Source organism: Polyergus mexicanus, unplaced genomic scaffold, assembly GCF_030449975.1.
Source record: "Polyergus mexicanus isolate NDT 795.1 unplaced genomic scaffold, iyPolMexi1.0 SCAF_22, whole genome shotgun sequence".
NCBI classification, from domain to species: Eukaryota; Metazoa; Arthropoda; class Insecta; order Hymenoptera; family Formicidae; genus Polyergus; species Polyergus mexicanus.
In genome coordinates, this window is record NW_027223342.1 from 3,264,816 (window position 1) to 3,290,121 (window position 25,306).

The 25,306-nt window shown below is 33.3% G+C and overlaps 1 protein-coding gene across 7 annotated transcripts; it reads right to left on the minus strand.

Moving 5' to 3' along the window:
• Positions 1-471: 471 nt before the first annotated feature.
• Mahj (LisH and WD40 domain-containing protein mahjong) lies at positions 472-20,970 on the minus strand. Of its 7 annotated transcripts, XM_070312406.1 has the most exons (19): positions 20,876-20,970; positions 18,963-19,230; positions 17,323-18,684; positions 16,932-17,141; positions 16,410-16,576; positions 16,036-16,276; positions 15,830-15,952; positions 15,452-15,751; positions 15,068-15,265; positions 14,691-14,932; positions 14,374-14,613; positions 13,564-13,753; positions 12,712-13,005; positions 10,789-11,200; positions 10,450-10,689; positions 3,346-4,003; positions 2,867-3,270; positions 2,623-2,721; positions 472-677 (listed from the first exon to the last, which is right to left on the minus strand). In XM_070312406.1, the coding sequence occupies exons 2-16, from the start codon at positions 19,221-19,223 to the stop codon at positions 3,765-3,767; spliced, it is 4,719 nt and encodes a 1,572-aa protein (XP_070168507.1). In that variant the 5' UTR covers positions 19,224-19,230; positions 20,876-20,970; the 3' UTR covers positions 472-677; positions 2,623-2,721; positions 2,867-3,270; positions 3,346-3,764. The 7 variants fall into 7 exon arrangements, with proteins under 7 accessions (XP_070168507.1, XP_070168512.1, XP_070168505.1 ...); XM_070312411.1 differs by having other exon boundaries at positions 2,867-4,000; XM_070312404.1 differs by having other exon boundaries at positions 2,867-4,003.
• Between the last annotated feature and the right edge of the window lie 4,336 nt (positions 20,971-25,306).

Genomic DNA, 25,306 nt, shown 5'->3' on the forward strand with positions numbered 1-25,306 from the left:
AGCATATTCTAGAGGTCAAAATAAGACTTTTTTTTCTTATGAAAATGGGTCCGCAAATGAACCTAACCCCCCTCCGAGCTTGACGAATTAATGTTTTCATAATATATGTTTTTATTTTTTCATTTTAGTGGGTTACTTTACTTCATAATTTATTGGGCTATATCAAATTTCAACTTTCTGTCATTTTTTCTGAGCTGAAAGATAGCCAATTTTTAATATTTTCCCCAAACTTTAGGGGCCTTTAGCTCGGAGGAAGGTTCATTTGCGGACCTATGTTCATAGGAAAAAAAAGTCTTATTTTGACTTCTAGAATATGCTCCTAAAGTTTATTGCATCATTTCAGATACATCCTGTATTTTTAAAGGAAGTATATAAATATTTTTTTCAATAATTTGTATGTGAAATATTTTATGAATTTTTTATTTCTTAAGAGAGATGCTTATCATTATTTCACTGCAACGCATGCATGTTATAATGTGCATATTATCATAAATATATATCTGAAATTGCCGGCCTACATACAAGCAAGATTCCCTATTTTTTTAGAAATCATACATATTTTTTCTGCGAGACTCGAGTTTTCAAGTGCACTCGCTCTTCTCTTTCCATCACAATTCTCGGTGCATTGTTTTTTGTGACAACGCAAGAGAGAATACAAGTACAATCCGAATTATTATCTGTTGAAAAAGAATTGCGAATTAATATCATCGAAAGAATATAGACATAATAGAGAAGAGAACAAAAAAAAGCTTCAAAGAATTCGTGTGAGAATGAGAAGCAAACGGATACATCAATTAGCGAAAACAACAATTCATTGTTTTAAGGAATGCGTTAAGTTGAATTATTAAATCAAAAATTTACGCCTCATTATCTCATTGACTAACGGCATCATATTAATTCATTCACTAACCGGCAATAAAATTATTCTACAAAACACTGCCATAATTTGAACTGTTGTTACGTTGATTTTAAAATCCTGCTACATAATACCACTATTTGATATTGTCTAACGAACAGGTTTTTAATCCTGTTAAGTGATGAATTAATATGCAAGTGCCTCTATATTGTTATGAAATATTTTTCTACAAAATGTATCGATTTATATATTTTTTTCGCAAAGATTATTTTTATATCCGTGAATAACTCTGCATTATTTCTTCATATTTAACATTAAGAATCGGTTGCACTAATGTTATTTAGACTTTAAGCGAGATTTAAAACTTTTGGTTTTTGGCAATAATCAACGTTATTTGACTTCTGCCTTAGGCTATAATTTAATCCTTAATTAATTTATAGCCGAAAGCCAAATAACATCGGTTATTGCCAATAGCCAAAAGTTGTAAGTTTCACTTAAAATCAAAATAATATTGGCGCCGGGTCTTAATTATATGTATATTTTTTCAATTATTCTTTTTATGCGACCTTCGATTAGTTTCAGAGAGAGTATATATTTCTTTTTCCTTCGTATTAATTTAAAAATTATTATAAAATTAATTAAAACAATTTTTTTTCTATAAATATTTTCATATATATGGTAAGGCAAATAAAACGTTACAAATAAGCCAATAACTCTAAAAATATTTGTCGAATCAAAAAGTTGTTCATGAGAAAGCTATCATGTATTCGAGGAGTCTTTCCAACTATGCATAAATATATATAAAGTTGCCTCCTTTCAAGGAGGGGGACTTTATAATTTCAAATGGAACCCCCTTAAAATGTTACATATTTGGATTCTATGGCAAAAAAACAAATAAATTATATCCTGAACATTTGTTTGAAAAATGCTTCTATCAAAAGTTATATATAAGCATTTAAATTTTAAAATAGAGCGCTTTCAAACTAATGATAAAACCATCAATTAAATGAAAAATGACCATAGTTTTTCTGTTTTTTTACTTTATTAAATGTTTGAACTGTTGTCCATTCTCTAATCTAAACATTTATTAATCCTTTCTGCAAAATTTTGTCTAACTCATTATCTAAACAACATTTCTGGGGTTATGCTAGAGTAAATTTAGATGAGAATGGGCAACAGTTCAAACATTTAATAAAGTAAAAAAACAGAAAAACTATGGTCTTTCATTTAATTTATGGTTTTATCATTAGTTTGAATGCACTTTATTTTAAAATTTAGATGCTTATATATAACTTTGGATAGAAGTATTTTTCAAACAAATATTTCAGATAAAATTTATTTGTTTTTTGCCGTTTTTAGAATCCAAATATGTAACATTTTATAAGAGGTTCCATTTAAAATTATGAACCCAAATAACCAAGCGTAATTAAATCATATTGATTATTGCTTATTGCTGTCATGTTGCCAACAATAATACAGTTGTTTGCTGCAATGTTGCCTAATGTTGCCAACAATTGCATTATTGTTGGCAACATGACAGCAACCTCACATACACTTAGCTATCTGGGAAGTTACCCCTCGCCTCCCTTAAAGGGAAATGTTTATCGTTTACGAATTAGAAAGGCCCTTCGAATATATGAACTTTCTCATGAACAACTTTTTAATTTGACAAATATTTTTAAAGTTATTGGCTTAATATTTTATTTGCTTCACTATGTATATTAGTATAGCGTTAGAATTGCAAAAAGAAATTTAAAAAATCTTACCGTGAGATTGAGACACTACCATCGGTATTAAAAATATTTCGGTTTTTTATATTCCGGTATGCGATATTCTTGATTTGTCACTTTGTAAGCAGGCATCGGCTATAACATATAATATAACGCGTTAGAATTTTATGGAATAATTAAATGTAAGAAATTAACATAGAGCATGACTTCTCCATTTGTATAATTGCAAATGGATTATCGGAGCGTATCTCATTGTTTTTCACACTACATACATACTTACAAAGCGACAAGTTTAATCGGTCACGCGGGACTGCAACTCATGGACAGTCTGAGAGTGAATAATGAGATAGATTGTGTTTCTCATTTCGTTTCTCTCACATATGGGACTCGAAAATTGAATATTCTGTGCATAAACGCTCGACGACTTATCAATGATAGCGGTCAACATCGTAGAGCGTATAAAAAAAGTCTTAAACAAAAAGGAAAAAAAACGAGGATTCCCTCCAATCGCGGTGACTTGTTGGCGTACGACATCAGGATAGGTTCCTCGTAACCTACCTACCTCGTCTTTCTTGTTACGCCTACTGCTACACTGTTATTGTTGATGAAAAACTCCATATTAATAAGAAATAAATATATTATCTCAAAGTTCTCTACAATATTCTTTATTCTTGTCTCCAAAACCTATGGCAAAATTAAAAAGTAAATTTGCCGCGTATTATCTTAAACGTCATTCTTTTCAAATATTTTATCGCTCACCTCGATTCGTATTACTTTTAACACAAGATGGACAGCATTCATATATGTGTCATACAGTTAATATTTTGACATCGCAGACAGATATTTAAGATTTGATTGAAAAGAATATATAACAGGTTTTTATTCAATAATCAAAGAAAAAGCTGGCAATAATCATTTACAATCAATCACATCTGTAATTTTAAAAGTACAGACACATATTTATATTCTCATGTAAAACGAACAGAAGTATTCAAATTACAGTATTAAATCAATTGAAAATATTTATACATTTAAAGAGTGCAAATAATGTATATGTGGTGTGTTGTGTGTATGTGTGTGTGCGTGAGGGAGAGATACATTGTGATGAAATTTTGTTTATAATACTTATTCTGTGTATGTATTGTGTGCGCGCGTATGTGTGTATACACAAGGGGTTATCAATGATATTCACGAAAAAATATCTCGAAACCATCCATTAGTCCATCATCAGATAAAGAAAAATCATCGGAGAGATCGTGAATGTCGACACTAGGATCGTAATCTGCACTATCGTCGCCAGAATCATCTCCATCTCCGCCATCTTCATCATCACCGTCATCGTCATTATTTTCCCTGTCATTCTGATCATTATCATCGCCATTGTCTTCTGCACCAGCATCTGCATTATCACCATCTGCTTTAAAAATATGTGAATAAATTTTTCTGGTCTCAAGTTTAAATGTTATACAGGGTGCCCCATTTTAAAGGACCCACTCAAATATCTCAAAAACACAGCGTTAAATCGAAAAATGTTTCAAACAAAAGTTGTGTGGCTTCAAGGGGGCCATAAGATGGTGACAATGATTTGACCTTGGAAAATCATTTGAAGGTCATGTGAAGGTCAATTTTAAAATCTTAAATGGACACCTCCATTTTTTATTTAATATTCTTGTAGCTGACATCGAGCGCTTTCCAAAACACTATAATAAAGTATCTTTTCATTAAGCACTTTTTGAGTTATTTTATATTTTAATCTGACATATCTTGATATAAAAAATTAAATATCTCGTAAAATATTTAGTTTTTGATAATCTTATCGTAATACTTCTATATACAGAATAATGAGACAAATCAATTAGTATAAAAAAAAATTGTTTTTAAGAAAATTATTTACAATGTATTTTTTTAAACAATTATTTGTTTTTTTTTTGGCACTAATTAATTTGTCTCATTATTCTGTACATAGAAGTATTACGGTAAGATTATCAAAAACTAAATTTTACGAGATATTTAATTTTTTATATCAAAATATGTCAGATTAAAATATAAAATAACTCAAAAAGTACTTAATGAAAAGATACTTTATTATAGTGTTTTGGAAAGCTCTCGATGTCAGCTACAAGAATATTAAATAAAAAATGGGGGTTTCCATTTAAGATTTTAAAATTGACCTTCACATGACCTTTAAATGATTTTCCAAGGTCAAATCATTGTCATCATCTTATGGCCACCTTGAAGCCACACAACTTTTGTTGGAAACATTTTTCGATTTAAGGCAGTGTTTCTGAAATGTTTGAGTGGGTCCTTTAAAATGGGACACCCTGAATATATACAGGGTGTCCTAGACCACCCGTACACCCCTTTTCTTTCGAAAATTAAGCATTTTAGAAAAAAACGTTTTGAACAACAATTGTATGGTTTTGAGGGGAACATAAGATGGTGTCATTGATTTGACCTTGAATGGCATCGTTAAGATCAAATCAAGGACATCTTTAACTTCTTAAATGAAACCCTCTATTTTTTATTGCATATTCTTATAGCTTATGTCGAGAGCTTTCCAAAACACTATAATAAAGTATTTTTTCATTAAGTACTTTTTGAGTTATTTTATATTTTAATCTGACATATTTTGATATAAAAAATTAAATATTTCGTAAAATATTCAGTTTTTGATAATCTTAATACTTTTATGTACGGAATAATGAAACAAACAATTAATGCCAAAAAAAACAAATAATTGTTTAAAAAAATACATTGTAAATAATTTTCTTAAAAACAATTATTTTTTATACTAATTGATTTGTCTCATTCTGTACATAAAAGTATTACGGTAAGATGATTGAAAACTGAATATTTTATTTTTTATATCAAAATATGTCAGATTAAAATATAAAGTAACTCAAAAAGTACTTAATGAAAAAATACTTTATTATAGTGTTTTGGAAAGCTCTCGAGATAAGCTACAAGAATATGTAATGAAAAATAGGGGTTTCTATTTAACAAATTAAGGATGTCCTTGATTTGACCTTAACGATGCCATCCAAGGTCAAACCAATGACACCATCTTATGTTCCCCTCAAAACCATACAATTTTTGTTCAAAACGTTTTTTTCTAAAATGCTTAGTTTTCGAAAGAAAAGGGGTGTACGGGTGGTCTAGGACACCCTGTATACAGTGTCCCAAAGCACCTTAGACAACGCTCGTGAGTGGGTAGAGCACAATAAATTGAATAGAAAAATCCATCATTTTGCAATTTTCGCAATGATTATTGAAATAATAATTAAAAAGGATTGGCGAATGAGCGCGCATTTCTAGAATCGCGACGAGAGTCGGGATTCGGGATACGCGCAAGACTAAACTTTTTATTGCCATGACACTACGAAGCTCGCCGCTGACGCACGCCTAGAGCGTACATGTCACGGTCTAGACGCGCGAAACGCGCACTCATTTGTCAATCCTTTTTAATTAATATTTCAATAATTATTGAGAAAATTGCAAAAAGATAAAGGACTTTTCTGTTCGGTTTACTGTGCTTTACCCGTTCACGAGTATTGTCTAGGGTGATTTGGGACACTCTGTAAATATACAACACATGTTGATGATATCTATATATATACACATATTGAGCATTTCATGTCAACTGCCATCCCTTTTCCGTCAGGTGAGACACTTTTTATTTTGACCTAGCATGGCTTAAAATCTTCTTTGACATCTCTACTCTCTATTTTATAACCCTCAAGTTACAAATTGTAATCTCTAACGTTTGGAAAACGATGCCACGATTTTTCTGAAGATGTGGGACATGTGTTTGATTCTCCTACATGTTTCAGTTAATATTTTCAAAATAAATGATGTTTATCGGTGAGAAAAGCCACCATCGGAGTACTGATGGTTCCTGAATGTAAATATAAGGCTAAGGGGCTAAGATCATAAAATTTAAAATGGCGGATTCAATATGATTGATATAACTCATAAAATAACCCAAACCAATATGAAATCACTTCTCAGAGTTTCTTACCGATGAAAAAAAGACTTACGCATGATCACATGTCACAAATATGATGTCGGAATATTAAAATTGAAAATGGCGGATTCAATATAGCGGATCCAAAATTTTGAAAGTTGGTTGGACCAAATTTTAGATTTTTTTTTTAAAGTTTTTTATGAATTTCTGGGATTTTGTTTCTAAAGCTCATTTGACTCTTTATCACTTTGATTCTTTAAATGACCTATAAAACTTGCAGGATATTATTTGTCTGGATACCGTTGATATTCTGTAAAAAAAATTAACAGAAACATGTAGAAGAATCAAGCGCATATCCCTCATCTTCAGAAAGATCGTAGCGCCATTTTCGAATCATTACAGATTACAACTTGTAACTTGAGGGGTATAAAGTAGAGATGTCAAGAAAGATTTTAAGCCATGCTAGGTCAAAGTAAAAAGTGTCTCATCTGACGGTAAATGAGTGGTTGGCTCACTTGATTGGAATGCTCGATATATACAGGGTGATTCCAAACGTTCCAATCAACTTTAAGATTTTATAGGAAATTTAATTTTGAACAAAATGTTTCCCATAAACATGGGTCAAAAAATGTTTCCTTAAAAAGTTAGCGCCCAAAAACCTCTGAAATCACGGTTATTTAATACATTTTTACAAATATTAGGGAAAGTACGCGTTTTTTAACAAAAAGTATCAAAACAAAAGTTATAGAGAATTAAATCATCTTTCAAATGAGATTAAAATGATTGTAGTACCATAGGTTTTGAAATAACTAGTTTCAAATGTACAAAAAAGTGTTTGGCTATTGATTACGGTAGAGCTTTTTAAAAATACTCTTCATTTATGCTGTTATGACCTTAACTAATTTTTTAAGAACAGTTAGATTTTTCACGTCTTTATTCATTTTCTACTATTACAGAGCTATTTTAAAAAGAATTATTTTTTTTATGAAAGAAAAAGATTTTTATTTTTTATTTTTACTGATTTTTTCTAAGAAATTTATTAAGCTTCATTTTCTTTTTATTTCATTTTCTTTTCATCTTCTGCTCTTCCTTTCATCCTACTATGGTGATTGGTTTAAACAATGCAAAAAAGTAAAATTTTTTTAGTGAAATAACCAGTAAGCAAGATAAACATTCAAAATTAGCTGAGGCCATAACAGCATAAATGAAGAGTATTTTGTATTTTTATAAAACTCTACCGTCAAGAAAAAAAAAAACATTTTTTTGTACATTTGAGACTAGTTATCTCAAAACCTATGGAAGGTACTACAATCATTTTGATCTCATTTGAAAGATAATTTAATTCTTTACAATTTTGAATTCGGTAAAAAACGTATATTTCCCTTGATATTTGTAAAGCATTAAGGAAGCATTCCCTTAAAAAGTTAGCACTCAAAAACCTCTGAAATCATATATACAGGATGTAACAGAGCGCCCGTATCAGTAATTTTTTGAAGAAACAACGCATTTTCGTGAAAAATGTTTCATGCAAAAGTTGTAGAGCTCTAAGTAGCGCATTATATAATAATATTAATATGACCTTGAATAGCACCGTCAAGGTCATATAAAAATCACTTTGAATTTTTTAAATGGGATCCCCTATTTTTCATTACATATTCTTGTAGCTTACCTCGAAAGCTTTCCAAAACACTATAATAAAGTATTTTTTCATTAAGTAATTTTTGAGTTACTTTATATTAGGTATACAACTTTGCTTCCGCCGTTTTCCTATAGATGGCTTTAGCGGTAAGTAGTGGTCGAAATAAATAGATCATAGACGTCATGCAATATACTTGAGCATCTATCAACATAACCCCATAGAAACATTAGTCGATTTGTGTCCGCATCATAAAGTTATTCTCGATTGAAAATGTCAGTTTACGAGCCAAATTCTCGTCATTTGCAGGAGGTTTTAATTTTCTGCTTCAATATGAAGAAATCTGCGGCTGAGGCTCATCGAATGCTCTCAAATACTTATGATGAAGCCGCTATTAGTGAAAGAACGTGTCGTGCGTGGTTTCAACGCTTCAAGAATGGTGATTTTCACGTCGAAGACTGGCATAGCGGTGGAAGAGAGAAGGTTTTCGAAGATGCAGAATTGGAGGCATTACTTAATGAAGACTCGAGTCAAAGTCAAAAAGAATTGGCACCATCATTGGGAGTGACTCAACAAGCAATAACCAGTTTTTTACAATAAAGCCTCGAATTTCGGAAAAAAACGGCGGAAGCAAAGTTGTACACCTAATATTTTAATCTGACATATTTTGATATAAAAAATAAAATATTTCGTAAAATATTCAGTTTTCGATAATCTTACCGTAATACTTTTATGTACAGAATAACGAGACAAATCAATTAGTATAAAAAAATAATTGTTTTTAAGAAAATTATTTACAATGTATTTTTTTAAACAATTATTTGTTTTTTTTTTGGCATTAATTGTTTGTCTCATTATTCCGTACATAAAAGTATTAAGATTATCAAAAACTGAATATTTTACGAAATATTTAATTTTTTATATCAAAATATGTCAGATTAAAATATAAAATAACTCAAAAAGTACTTAATGAAAAAATACTTTATTATAGTGTTTTGGAAAGCTCTCGACATAAGCTATAAGAATATGCAATAAAAAATAGAGGGTTTCATTTAAGAAGTTAAAGATGTCCTTGACTTGACCTTAACGATGCCATTCAAGGTCAAACCAATGACACCATCTTATGTTCCCCTCAAAACCATACAATTTTTGTTCAAAACATTTTTTTCTAAAATGCTTAATTTTTGAAAGAAAAGGGGTGTACGGGTGGTCTAGGACACCCTGTATATATTCAGGGTGTCCCATTTTAAAGGACCCACTCAAACATCTCAGAAACACTGCGTTAAATCGAAAAATGTTTCCAACAAAAGTTGTGTGGCTTCAAGGTGGCCATAAGATGATGACAATGATTTGACCTTGGAAAATCATTTAAAGGTTTTATCATTAAAAGTTTATATGAACATGATTGTTATTCTCAACAGTTTCCTTCTCCTCTTGACTTATCCTGTGTACAGGGTACCCTAAAACTACCGTATCTTTTCTTAATGGCAAATTCCTTAGAACATTTCAAGACAAAAATCCTAATATAAAAATGTCTCAAGGCTACAATAGTTTTTAAATGGAAAACGAGTATATTTTATTTTATATGACAGGGCTGAGATTTTGCGCATTCAAGCACGGCGAAATAGTAGATACCTTCATGGTAACATTGATCGACCACTTTGACAGCTGAAGTTGAAACATGTCGCAAATTTTTACTTGGATCATTTTTAAGATTAGTTCTTGCATCCATTATTCATATGTAAAAATAATATACTAATGCAATGTGTAGAGAAGCGGGAAAACATATAATGACAATGCTATTATAAATTTATACGATAATCATAATATCATAAAAAAGGCGCTCCATTCATAGAAGCACTTTTTTCACTTGTCATTTAGCCGTGCCTGAGCGCGCAAAATCTCAGTCCTGTCATTCGTAAAATATAATCGCTTCCCGTTTAAGAACTATTATAGCCTCGACATTTTTATATTAGAATTTTCGTCTTGAAATGTTCTAAGGAATCTGCCATTAAGAGGAGATACGATAGTTTTAGGGTACCCTGTATACAGGATAAGTCAAGAGGAGAAGGAAACTGTTGAGAATAACAATCATGTTCATATAAACTTTTTTTTTACAATAATTCATACTACTCCCAAAATATTTCCCTCTCCTCCTTAATTCATCCTGTATAGTTTAGTTTAAAAATTTGATAATAATAGGACAAAATTTATAGAACACTATGATGCAAATTATAACAAATAATGTGATATCAAATTTTACCATCTGGATTATTATCATCAGATGCAGAATTGGAACCATCATCATCACTAGCATCAAGATCTTCCTCTTCATCATCCTCATCAGCTTCATCTTCATCGTCTCTTCGTCTTCCAACATCATATAATCTAACGCATGATTCCTGTATGCTTGAAAAGTCTCCTATATTTTCCACTATGGCAATCTGAGTGTCAAATTTGTTACACGCAAGGCCATAAATTCCTCTTTTTACATCGCAAGTTGCTATAAATTGTATATACACGAAGAAAATAAATTATTTATAAAATAAAATAAAATTTTGTCATTTATAAATTATAATATAGATTTTTCTTTTTCTCTTACCAATATTGCTATAATCTAAAGCATCTAGAGTCTTAAAAGAAGTCACATAATGAGAATCGTTTTCAGCCTCTTGTGCATCTAACGCAACTGCATATATAATATTGTTGACCGGCGAAAAAATCACTTCCATTTCGTCAAGAGTAGAAATTGTCTTAAGTAAGTGAAACGTTCTCAAATCCCATACTTCAGTATTAGACACAACTTCGGTTCCATTTGGATGAAAAACTCCGTTTAACGTTTGATTCAATTTATCGAATTTATGGATTTCCTTGCCTGAATTAACATCCCACAATATGCCATCACTAAGAACCAATTCATCATTCATACTAAAAGTTGCACGATTTTTAGTATATTGATTTGAAATTGATGGCGTCAAAGTTGTTAATAATTTTCCAGTTCCTATATCATATATCTATAATAGAAAGATATGTGAAAGGTATGGAATTTTATTAAGATTTCTGTTCAAGATATAATGTAACTGTAAAGTTTGATATAAAAACCATTATGCAAGGTAATTAATAACCAGTTAAATGTAAATAGTATATACAGGGTGAGTCATGTTAATAAATACACCCAAATATCTCATAAAGTAAGCAAGATGGCAAAAAATGTTTTATACAAAAGTTGTAGGGTTTAGAGGGGGACACATAATGAAAATATGGACTTGACCTTGAGTAACATTTTCAAGACCAAGTCAATGTGATCGATATTTTCTTAAATGGAACCCCCCATTTTTATTGCATATTCTTATAGCTTATCTCGAGAGCTTTTTAAAACGATATAATAAAGTATTTTTTCATTAAATACTTTTTGAGTTATTTTATATCTTAATTTGACATATTTTGATATAAAAAATAACATATCTCGTAAAATATTTAGTTTTCAATAATCTTACCGTAATACTTTTATATACAGAATAATGAGACAAATTAATTAGTGTAAAGAAAAAAACAAATAATTGTTTAAAAAAATATATTGTAAATAATTACATACTTTTTCTTAAAAACAATTATTTTTTTATACTAATTGATTTGTTTCATTATTCTGTACATAAAAGTATTACGGTAAGATTATCGAAAATTAAATATTTTACAAGATATTTTATTTTTTATATCAAAATATGTCAGATTAAAATATAAAATAACTCAAAAAGTATTTAATGAAAAAATACTTTATTATAGTGTTTTGAAAAGCTCTCGAGATAAGCTATAAGAATATGCAATAAAAAAGGGGGGGTTCCATTTAAGAAAATATCGATCACATTGACTTGGTCTTGAAAATGTTATTCAAGGTCAAGTCCATATTTTCATCATGTGTCCCCCTCTGAACCCTATAACTTTTGCATAAAACATTTTTTTCCATCTTGCTTACTTTACGAGATATTTGCGTGTATTGATTAAAAAGACTCACCCTGTATATATACATGATGTCCGACAAGTGACCAAATGAAAGGTGGAGGTAAATTGGGTCAAACTGAAAAAAAAAGTCCTGTACCATTTTGCGATTTTCGTAATAATTATTGAGAAATTAATTAAAAAAGACAGGCCAATTCGCGCGAGTATTATCGTGCAGTGAGAAAGAACGGCCTGATATGGGCGGTATATGGTTGCTAGGACGCAAGAATCCATCATTATGTATCACTCATACGTAATTTGTCATTTATAGAATGCTCCTTCCAAAACTTTGTCGCGCATTTACTTTTGGGTTGTCTCTTCTTGCTGCGTGCTTATACTCGCGCGAATTGGTCGATCTCTTTTAATTAATTTCTCAATAATTATTATGAAAATCGCAGAATGGTACAGGACTTTTCTTTTCAGTTTGACTCAATCTATCTCCACCTTTCGTTTGGTCACTTACTTATCGGACACCCTGTATATGTATATATGTAATGATGTATATATAATTAGCAGATTTAATATTTACTGTCGCGCTTTCTCCTTGCGTGCCAATTATTCTATCTTGTAATTTTCCAAACTCAACATAATCTTCATTTTCTAAAGCTAATTTCATTTCGAAAAACGTTCCTATGTCCCAGAGTGCTGACATAGGACTTCTCCAAGCAGTTGATGTCAACAAAAGGTTACCACGTTGATTACATTCCATATGATACACATATGATTCATGACATTGATAAGTTGCCTCCTCCATGCCTGTATGAATATTGAACATTTTGATGTCTCCAGCATGGGTGCCCAAAATGAGATATTGTGTACAAGGCTGCATTCAAAGATACAATTAAAAAAAGATATATAAAGTAATAAAATTTGATTTGATTTAGCTAAAATTTGACAGAGCTAAAATTAAGTTTAACAACTTTAAATCCCGATTTCGTGATTAACGACCTTCCTTCCCTTGCCGCTAATATCTTAACAACAATTCAGTCTTAAGAACGATCGTATCACAAGTACATTAGAATCGTGCTCCCCTAATAGTGCCGTAAAAGTTTTCTTTAAAGATTTTTCTCTTTTAAATATTTTACATTTTATTAATAATTAAAGTTATATTTCTTTTTATTCTTATGTTTTCTGCGACAATTAACAAATTCTTGTATATTTTATTCAAAGCTTTCGACTCCCTATTGAACAGTTTTGATTATTAATAAAATACAAAATACTTGAAAAGAAAAAAAATGTTAATAAGGATCTTTGCGGCCTTACTAAAAAAGTATGACTCTATTACATTTGCAATACGGTTGTCCCAGATGCATAAACTATGAAATCGGGCCCAAAATTGCAACTAAATCTCTGCTCTGATTTAGAATAAGTCAAAATTTACCGAGAAAGTACAACAAGTGAATATTCCTCCTACGTCAGTAGGCCGAAAAGTTTTTACAGGACAGAAGCGGCTGTAAATGTATCTTCTATCTAATGTTCTACTATCCATTCCTAATGCTCGCCTTGCTAATCTTACTGTTATATTTGTAGGTGAAGAATTTTTTGTACACAGGTCTGGGCACTTATGTGGCCTATAATAATAAATAAAATATATTCTATACCTAATCCTAGCAATCCAAAATAATTATATTTTATATTATATGAATACACGGTCGAATAATTAATAATTTCGAGACTCGCTTCGCATTTCCGAACGTTTGATCCGTTTGTACTGCCATTCAAGGAATGGTTGATAACGCCCCAACATTAAATTCTGTGTTAAATTAGTGAAGTCTCCAATACATAGAAACGTTAATAAATGATTCAGCAAGCCTAGTCCTCGGAAGCAAGCTCTTTCAAAATTTGATTAATGTTTTTTTTTTATATCATTTGTAATGTTTCTGTGTGTTGGAGACTTCTCTAATTTAATATAGAATTTAATGTTGACGCGTTGTTAAGCGTTTTTTCCATTACACCGATTTTTAAACAAAATTTTGTGACACTATTTTGTGTGACTATATCTCATTAACTTATTGAACCAAATAATTTAAAACTTACATCACGTGTTGAATTGTGAATAACCTCCTAAAATGGCAGCACAAACGGATCAAACATTCGGAAATGCGAAGCGATTCTCGAAACTTAATTGTTCGACCATGTACATGGCTTTTTTTATATATATCAAAAAAGTAAAAATTACTTTACTACTTACTCAAAAAGATTGAATTGTGGACATGTTACCATAGGATTTTTACAAAGAGCATGTTGATTGGTTAAATATTCTGTAATAATAGAATCAAGAGTAACAGATACATTGGAAGTAGCTACACCAGGTCCTCCGCCACCTCCGGGATCTCTGGAAATCTGTTTTTGTAAAGATCTACAACTGATTGGTTGAGTCATAGATTGATAATTGGTTGGGATGACTAGAGGTTGTCTATCGGACAATTTCCTACAACATAATATTAAATCAATATTAGAAAGAAAACAGGCTATAAATATATATTGAAAAAAATGTATGCAGCTTACTTCTGATTAATTTGTAGTTTAATAGGTTGATTCACATTGTTCGAAATTACATTTTGATTCAGACAGTCTGTAAGTTTTAATCGAATATTATTATTCACGGATGGTGAACCAGTGCATGCTCCTGTATGGGATATAAATCGAGATGACGATGTGGGGGTAGCATTATTTCTGGGTTCTCTTTGTGTACATCTACTTGTGTTGTATAAGTTGACAGGCGCACCAGGAGAAAAACTATTTCTTGGCTAAGAGACAAAAAAAGATTAGGTACAATAAAAAAAAAAAAAAGATATATATGATAATAATATTAATTAATTTTATGCAATTCATATTTAGGATTGTGAAATTCTTATCAATTTCAAAAAAATTGAACTACTCACAGTTACATTTGTAGGATTTCGGTATGTAAACGGTTGATATGTTATTGTAGATCTCATAATTGTAGACGATTCCAAATTTGCTTCTCTATGTAATGTATTAGCCGTTTCAATCAAACCTTTCGAAACGAGATGCTGATATATTAATTGATTAAGTTGTTGTTCATTGTATTGTATCCTTGTTTGTGCTACAACATTCGCCTATAAAAAAAATATATATAAAATTATATTTAAATATATAATATATATATATATATATATATATATAATTTTTCATTTCTTTCCTCTCTTGTTTAAATTATCTCATAGAACTCATTTAAATAAATAAATAAATAAATAAATAAAAAGATTACTTCCAAATTTCTTGGTAAATTGAAAGTAGCTTACCCTGTGTAAACTAACTAAGGAAATTTCATATTCTGCGCCTGTTGGTTTTGCTTTACCAGAAACTCTTTCCATTAATTCAAGAGCATATTTTTGAAAGGTGACATGTTCCTGTCGTTTCTCTTGTAAAATAGGATCTTTCATAAGTGATTGAATTTGACCATTTGTGAACATTGGTAGCTTGCTAATAATCTGCCTAACTTTTTCACTACGTGCTAATCCAGCTAACGCACGACAGGCTAACGCTCTTATACTGTCGGCATCGGTGATAGGCGTTTTCACCATCATTAATTGCAATAATACCTTTCGCAAAAACGATTTTATATAAATTATGCAGTTGAAATAAAACATCATTACACACACATACACACACAAATATACCATTATTCCGTTGTTTGACCTAACACTTTCCCATACTTTCTGTATTAGTTCTTCACTGTTGTGCATGTTTGCTTTTTTCTTAGCAGACCCAGTTATGGAATATCTGGCTACATTTCCTCCGACCTTGACATAGTTACCAAATATTAGTTTATTAGCATAAAAGTATAAATATAATATAAAAGGAAAATGTTGAAGGAAAAACGTACTCTGTTTATGGGAGCACATACACAATTAATTACAGCTCTAAGTGCTGCTCTCTGTACATCAGCATCTGCAATAATTTCACATTCAGCTGCAGCTAGCAAGAGATTAATTGCCATTGTCATTGACATGTCTGGCATATCGACTCTTTCGCATAGCAGCAACATAACTTTCGGCACAACAGAACAAATTGCGATTACGTCCAAACACGATCGAACCGTCTCTGCACTAGATGTGGCATGTACCCTAAAAATAATCGATCATTTAAAAATACTAAAAAATAATTGTATACACTGATTACAACATAAAAGATTCTATAAATTAGAAAAATAATTTGCCAAATTTTTTTTCATATACATGTGTTGTGTATACATCTTACCGTCCGCTGTAATTCCATTCACGAGCAAAAGCTATAATTTGCAAAAGCAATGTGATACCGCCCAAACGATGAAGTTCTTCCACCGGCGGCCATACTGCTCTGACTGACATTAATTCTTGAAGAAGCTCTACCTTTGCTTGAACTTCTTCGCTGCTAAGTTTGCAAGCCTAGAATAGACATTTTAAGAATAGGTAAATATTTAATAGTGTAAAATACTTGCAAATAATCTTGACATATGTTGTTTTAATTGTTTTAACATTCATTGTTTATCAAACAGTTATTAAAAATAAAAATTTATGTGAATCAAATTTCAGGCATAGACTGATATATGTATATTGAATTTGATGTTAGACCCAATATATTATATGGACATTATTATACCCATAGATAATATTTGACATACATACAGATTTTTATATAAGATGTTCAAAAATTAAAAAGCAAATATAGGAGAGATATTAATGTGATTAATTATTGTGTAATTAAAATTTTAAAAATGCATAATTATATAAAATATTTTACCTTATAAGGCGGTAAGGAAGGCTGCCATGTATCGCGTTCAGCCCTAACATTTTCTGCCCGTTGTAATTGTTCTGCTTTCATGTGTAAATGCGCTTCCATGTACCTTTTCAAAGCAACAGCCACATGTCGTACAATCTGCCTCGATGCACATTCCTCATCGTCATTTATAGTTGATTCTTCTTCAACATTTAAGATTGGTAATGTAGATATCTATAAAATTTAAATATATTTTACCTTTTGTCATACAAAGAACAATATTTTTAGATTTATTTTTATATATTATCTTTTTTACAATAAAATTTGATATTCTTCTTTTAAATAAAATACAGAAAAAAATAAGAGTTCATTTTACAATAAATGTAAATACTGGTCGATAATATATTTTTCTTACCACATTAAATAATTTTCTCAAGCCATCCTGCGCATCAAACTCTTCCAATATGACTTTGAATGGAAAAGAAAAACCAAAGAACATAGTCGCATGACATCGTCCAGAATCGTGACTGCGTTCCAGTAACCACAATGCATAAGTTACAAGATCGGATATTATGTGTTTTGGCAATAAACACACTCGTTCCATAGCGTCTTCACAGTACGCAAGATAATACAGACATATAGACACACCTGTTGCTGCAACACTCGGTCTCGGCACGTCTAACAGCCGTTGTAAGCCACCGACGTTGAGAAACTCAATCGAAAACTTCTTATGACACAGCAGGGACGCGAGATATTTAAGAGCTTCAAAAGCAAGTCTGCTATCTTTGGTCTCTCGTACATTAATATATTTCAATATCAAGTCCAGAGCGTTATGTTCGAATACATGACCTAGAAATTCTTGATATTCTCCCATAGGTGTCAAGTACCGTAGGATCAACATCTGTCGAGTCGCTAGAGTAGGAGGATACATCTGAACATTACCGATGACGTACGATTCCATTTCGGCCCAGGATGAATTCGAGTTCCCCTCCAGCAATGTGCTGGAATTCTGAAACGAATTACATAATTTTTGCAAATTGCATCTGACGGACGCTGGTACGTTTGCGATCCTCGTGAATTGCAAACCACTCTGTTTGGATGGTGTCACCCCCGAGTTAACAGAATTGTTCGTAGTTTTCGGAACAGACAGAGGCGGGGACATGATCTCGGGATATAAATCACTATTTTTCACAGGCGTTTCGCAACCCGAATTGCTTCTTTTCTTTTTTATGACTGGCATATCATCGTGCGTGGAGTCATCCTCGTCGGAAGAAAGTTCTTGCTTCTTTACGATTCCGTTCTTTCGCCACTTTTCTCGCGCTTTGTGTTTTCCAGGGATGGCTTTATCCTCGAAATCGACAATGCTGTTCCTATCTTGTCCGAAATGAGCGAACGGTCTGGCATTCTTCTGATGATCTTCGTGCGCTTTCTGCTGGCGATCTTCATGCGCTTTCTGCTGTAACTTGTGCAACCGTTGCAGCATCAATGGTACCATCTTAGCGTTCTGATCTCTAAATCCTGTAGCGATATCTTGCACTTCCATGGCAGCTGCCAAAAGACCAGTTGAGTAGCTCTGTAACGGTTCGACACTTTTCTCCGACCAAGAGAATAATCTGTGTATAAGGCCCTCCATATCTGGTTGAAATACAGCTGATGTTTCTAATCCTGGAAGTATGTCTAGCATCAAACGGCAAGCAGCGATATTCAGCTTTCTAACATCTCTTCCAGTTATCCCTGCACGAGACCAGTATGTGTCCCTCAAATAGTCATTTATTAACTGTAAACAAATATACTATTAAGACATTGATATGGTAAAAAAAGAATCAAAATTTTATAGTATTTATGATGGGGATAATAAATATATTATTACTAATCTTGTGTTTAAGTTACATATAATTAATAAGATTAGTCTTATTACATAAATAATTGTTGATGATAATAAGTTATTTTATTTTATATTTCATCCATTTTACCAAAAATGAAACAAATTATTACAAGATTCGATAAAGTAATTCAAAAATACTCATAAATATTAATTCATTAAAGGGCAATTACCTTTGTCATAAAGTTATCCTTTCTGAATAAAACTTTTAATATATGTCCAAAATTACATTCTGGATCAGTGCGCGAAGGATGCCTTTCATCAAACGGATCTGGATCCATCTTCATATAATTCTCTGTCTCAAGTTCTATTATATCTGCTAATCTCTGAAGAACAGGAATAGGATCATACATTGGTGAATTATGCTCTTCTTCCCATTGTCGAAGAATTTGTACAACGTCAGTTACTTCTGCAAGCGATTCTGCATTTGCCATTATTTATCTGTAAATATCAACATATTTATAATTCTACTTTAAAGATTTTTATTACAGTGAGATCTCATCATATAACAAGTTTTATTAAATTCTATGTATTTTAAATTTTATTTTAAAGAGTTTTGTATGTTGCAATGAAATCTCATTGTATAACAAGATTTATTGAAAATTCTATAATATTCTATTATATATGCATATATACACTACCGCTCAAAAGTATTTGCCCATCTAACGCAATCGTTCTATAAATGTTAGAAACAATTAAAACAATGTAGTAATTATGTGAAAAGTATTTATTTATATTTATGTATCTAATTACCAAAAATATGTATGCACAGTAATATAGTTCCTTAGAACTAAATTTTTTCCTCCATCTATGTGTCCACCTTTGTTTCTGATTATAGCGTTACAAAATAGTGTAAAAATAAAAAGCGAACTGTTAACAGATAACTGAAGAATATTACAAATACTTATTATGACATGGCACAGACCGAATAAACAATAGAAGTTCAGGCGAATTTTGTCTCTAAGTAAATTCCAAGGAATGAGCTACAGATATTTTATGATGTTTTCTATTTATATATTAGTGATAATCAAAATATTATTTCAAAATACTGCCTTATATAATGACGATACATGTGTACATAAAGAATAAATATAGGTAAAGTACCAATTAAGACTTTTATATAAAAATTATCCACAAAACCAATGGTGGGTAAATACTTTTGAACGGTAGTATATATATATATATATATATATATATATATATATATATATATAAAATTAATGTATATAAATACTATATAAATTAATGTATAAATAAAGCTTTAATAATATACAAAAAGCTTTAATAATATATAAAAAGCTTTAATAATATATAAAAAGCTTTAATAATATATAATATATAAAAAGCTTTAATAATATATAAAAAGCTTTAATAATATATAATATATAAAAATCTGATAAAAACGTAATTAATCCAATGGAAAAATCTTTATTTCTTACAAAAAGATATATGTATATGTGTGTATGTGCGCGCGCGCGTAAATTAATTATTGTATAATATACACGCATTTCTCTAAGAAACAAGCACAATAAAAATTTCTACTAATAAAAAAAAATATGTAAATTCTAACAAAAGCAATGTGCAGATATATTCCATCTGACTAAAATATGATGGCAAATTATCGCCCTAAAACAAACAACATAGATTTTGTCGATAACTTTGACTTTTTAATAAGTCGAAAAGAAATATTTTATTAGTAAGTTTTATAAATACATAAAGGATTAGTGCGTCGCTATCAATCATATACACGAATACCGACGATCTAACCTCAAAGTGGCAACAATAGTAAACAAAAAGCCCGACATGGATGGAAAAATGATCGAGGAAACTCGAGAGCGAGGTAATAAGATATACCGTAAGAAAAATAGATAAAATCATGCGACGAGAATCGAGCTGTCAAACGGTTGTCAAACCGGCCGGCTACATCGCCAGGATCCGCGTGCGCGCAAAATTATACGATAAGGATCTGTGGCGCGTGTCTTCTGCGGAGGTTAGGATCGACGTGATTTCACACTTGCAAAAAAAACATATTTCAACAACTTTCCCAATATTTGTACGAATGATATCACTCGACTCGGACACATACCCAAGTAATTTCAAGACTGAAAATGTATATATGGTTTTTCCTTTCGATCACACCAACTCGCGGAGTAATAGTAATGTACGGACGATGGATGACGGATGACGGATCCAGTAGATCATAGCATAGATATTACATATAGATAGAGTTTTATCTATCTTACTGAGTGCCAAGATAATAAGATTACTTTCCTCTCTCGCGCATGTGCAGTCGCGCATTTCTCCCAACGAGCCGAGAAAATAAGCTATTGTTGACGTGAATAACCTTTTTTATTTTGTGTAGAATGTGTAGATTGTGTAGAATATCATGTTTAATAAAAATACAATACATTTAATTTTTCGCACTTGTTAATTCTTAAATTTCCTAAAATTTTCATGCAAATTAAAAGTCGCTAAAGCCCATAAAGCCCGTATCAGACTACGCATTGAAAAGTGAAAATTGACGATAAAAGATTGAAATTTAGCTAATCACAACAAAAGGGACTAAAATTTCTTTATCTTAATTGGTCAAATTTCAATCTCAATGCATAGTCTGATACGGGCTTAAGCCTTGTATCCATGATGCTAGAACTCGGTCCGAGAAATGTAGGCCAATAAAATTGCCGCTTTTCCATAAAAGTTGCAAATTGACTGGTTACACATTTCTCGGTCCGAGAACTCGGAGTTCTAGCATTGTGGACACAAGGCTTCACAAATTATCGCACACTGGACGCGATGGGCGATGGGCGAGGCTCCGTAAAGTTAGCCGGACCACTTTAACTTTTTGATAATTAAAATTATCTAATCGTTTGGTGGTCGTTTGGTGATGATTGGTAGCCTAATTAAAACGTTTGGTGGTCAATCGTTTTTTTTTTAATTGAATAATTAAAATATTGGTGTAAAGTTAGCCGGACATTTTTAATTTTTAGTCTAATTGATTAAATCAAGGCTTATTCGATGCAAAATCGTTAGGTGGTCACAAATCCTTTATTTATAATGTTTGGTGGTCCATAATTTATCCAAAAAGTAAAAAAAACCATGTGTGGTTAAGTAGTGGGAATGGGTAACTGGAAGCTGTAAAGTTAGCCGAACAAATATATTATTTACCAACCAATTTTGTTAAAATTGGTCTTAATTGAAAGACAATCGTTTGGTGGTGATTGGTAGTCTAATTACAACGTTTGGTAGTTAATTATTAGGCTACTATAATTATAAAACCATGTGCGCTGTTCCTGCGCCTGCGCGTACCTTCGTCGTGTAATGGCTCTCGCAGACCAACGCGATGACGCGATATCCAATGAGAGCTCTGCTTTTCGGAAAAAATAAAGCTCTCATTGGATTCGCGCGTCGCGTCATCGCGCTTATCTGCAAGAGCCATAATGCTGATATTACATTCAAACAAAATGTTTGTGAGTCGGTGCCGAGCCGCCAAGCAGTGCGGATCGAAGTGTGTTGTTCGGGGATACCGTGAGACCAGTTTTCGGAGTCCATCTCGACTTCTTAGTAACAATTATAGTGCTGCAAGTTGAGTGGCTCGAGTCTGACCGCGATCTGTTATCTTTGCTTTATCTATTTGCTATTCGCGTGTTTTTGCGCTTTTGCGGTGCGTTGTGACTCCCCATTGCCGCCGGCCGGTTTCCCGGCCAGGCGATTCTTCTTGCTACTATGTCGACCCAGGACCCTAAGGAGGGTACTTTGCTTAAACCAAGGCCTGTAGCAACTGCTTCTTTAGCAGCTAATGACGTGCAATCCGCTAATGACGAGGACAGACTTGACTCTATTGCGTCTTCCCTTCTTCCCTTCCCTCCCGAATCAGACGACGTCATGGAAACCGAATCAGAATTTGCTATCAATGTTGCATCTAATTCACAGTCCGACTCTAATGCTTTGACAGGGGGATCCCTTCCGCCCAAGGAAGCGTGTGATATTTTAAAATATAAGTCCATTAAATCTAATATATCTAACAAGCGTAAGAAAATCGAAAGGAATTTGCCTTCCCCAGTGGGTGGTAGCGACGGGACGGGGGGGGCAGATGACTCAAGTTTAGGTAAACATGTTTGTGACTCTCTCGCTAATGGAAGTGAGTATGACCTTTCGTCTCTTTCGAATACAAACAAATACGATAGAACCTCGCAGGGTCCCTTTGATGTTATTATTCAATCTGCGGAAAATTCCACGTCTTCAATCGACCCTATCGCGGTTGGTCGCCTTCTCTACTCTATTTCGAAAAAAGACATTCTAGAGATTAAAAAGATAGGTTTTTCTAAGATAAGTATACAATTTAAGTCTCGAGAGGCGGCAAACAGCCTTATTTCTGATCCCATCCTTAAAACAAAAAGATACAATGCCTATATTCCTGTTTTCAGAACAACAAGGAAGGGCATCATTCGCAATGTTCCTCTTGATTTGCCCGACGAGGAGATTCGCAGGGGCATCGACAGTGGTGTTGCGGTCATCTCCGTAAAGAGGCTCAACAGAAGGCGGAGGAGCACGGACGCTTCACAGTCCCCCTCCTCTGATGGCCAAGAGTCTACATTGATACCTTGTAAGACCGTCTTAATTACTTTCAAGGGCCAATCGCTCCCTGGACATATATACTTGTTTATGGTTAGACATTCGGTCGAGCCTTTCGTCACAAAAACTTCGCTCTGCTTTACATGTCTTCGTTATGGGCACTTAAAGGCCCAATGTAAAGGACATCCCCGTTGTCAGCATTGTGGGGAGAGGGCGCATGAGGACCCTGCATCATGCCCCAAAAAGGACGGGCCGCCCTTTTGTATAAACTGCAAGGGTCCTCACAGAACCACTAGTTTGAGTTGTCCGTAGTACAACATCCAGAGAAAGATTAGAGAGCTTGCGGCGTACGACAATATTCCTCTTGCGGAGGCTAGAGGTCGTGTTCGGGGTTGCTCGGCAAGCGGAACTCCTGGCCCCTCATTTAATGTTGGCGAATTCCCGTCTTTGTACAATCCTCCTTCCCCTCCCCCGTCCTCTCACCCTCACCCTTCCTCTTCCTCGTTGCCCTCTACCTCCTTTCCGCTATCATTCTCGAGCGCCCTGCACTCAAAAGCGCCGTCTAAAAGAAATGCTTCCGCGGCACCTCCTTCTCTTTTTCCTCCCCCCCCTTCCCTTTCTCCCTTTCCAGCTCCGTCTCTATCGTATCCAAATCCAAAAGGGTTCACTAAAGATTTTAATAATAACAATGGCAGTGCCTCTTCCCACCCTCGCTCCTTTCAAAAAAATAAATCTCAACAATCATTTAGCTTTCCCCCTAATCACAACTCCCTCCTTATATCCCCTCATGGAAGGCTCCCTTCCTCTACTGATATGAAGGCGGGTTTTCGCAGTCCTCATTTTTCTTCCTCGTATCCTCCTTCCTCTCACCCCTCTAATTTTGATTCTAATCTCAATCCAGAACTGTGTGACCAACTCTTTGGTCTCTTTAATATTCTAATGGAAAAGTTCGCCCCCATCCTTAGGCTTCTGGGCCTGTATGACTCCATTGCCGAGTTTCTTAGTTCACTCCTCCAATCACTGAATTCGCGAGGCCCAGCCTCTAATCCCGTGCCCTCAAATGTCTAGTTCGGCGCGGGGCCGTCTTTCTCGGCATCATCCTCTGAGGATCCTTCAATGGAATTGTCACTCTCTGATGAATAAGATTGATCCTTCCTACACCTTGTTTCGGGAATATGATGTCTTGGCTCTTTCCGAGACCTGGCTCAGCCCCGACTCCTGCTTGAACATTTCTGATTTTAGTGTGTTCCGGACGGACTCTTTAACGCGAAATAGCGGAGGTTTGCTCCTGGCCGTCCGCAGGTCTGTTCCGTATAGTCTTGTTGAAACTGATGTCCGGTTTAGCGGGGGTTTGGAGTGCATGGCGGCCACCATTCATTTTGATAATCTTGATCTGACTGTCGTCTCCATATACAAGCACCCCCACGAGCCCCTCTCGGACTGTGAGTATGACTCACTTTTTGCCTTCTGTAACTCTTTTCCTCATACTATTCTTGTGGGAGACTTTAATGCCCATCACCGGGAGTGGGGATGTGGCCGGTCTGATAGGGAGGGCAATGCTCTTCTCTCTTCGGCCCTATCCGCGTCCTTTACTTGTATAAATAATGGATCCCCCACTTTTTTGACTCGGCCGAATCAGGCAAGGTCGGCGATAGACCTAGCTTTTGTGTCCTCCTCTGTCATAGACTTGTGCGAGTGGAGCGTGCTCGGTGATACTCATCTTAGTGACCACTTTCCGACGGAAATTAGATTTAACTGCCACGTTACAAGGAGGAAATTTTTCTCCCATAGAATTAGACTGACTGCGGCTGGAAGGGAGCAGTTCGCCCGGAGCTTGAGTGATGGTCTGTGCGTCCTTAATGAATCTTTAAGCAATCCTGCGTTAAACGCAGAAAATAGATACGAGATTTTTACCCGCCACTTAAGGAGTTGTCTGCCTCGGAAA

Coding starts and splice junctions, on each gene's coding strand:
- Mahj (XM_070312406.1), bottom strand. CDS start 19,223: ATGGCAAATGCAGAATCGCTTGCAGAAGTAACTGACGTTGTACAAATT. Junction 16,277..16,409: donor GAATGGAATTACAGCGGACG/GTAAGATGTATA, acceptor GATTATTTTTAG/GGTACATGCCACATCTAGTG. Junction 4,004..10,449: donor TGATGATAATAATCCAGATG/GTAAAATTTGAT, acceptor ATATTTTTAAAG/CAGATGGTGATAATGCAGAT.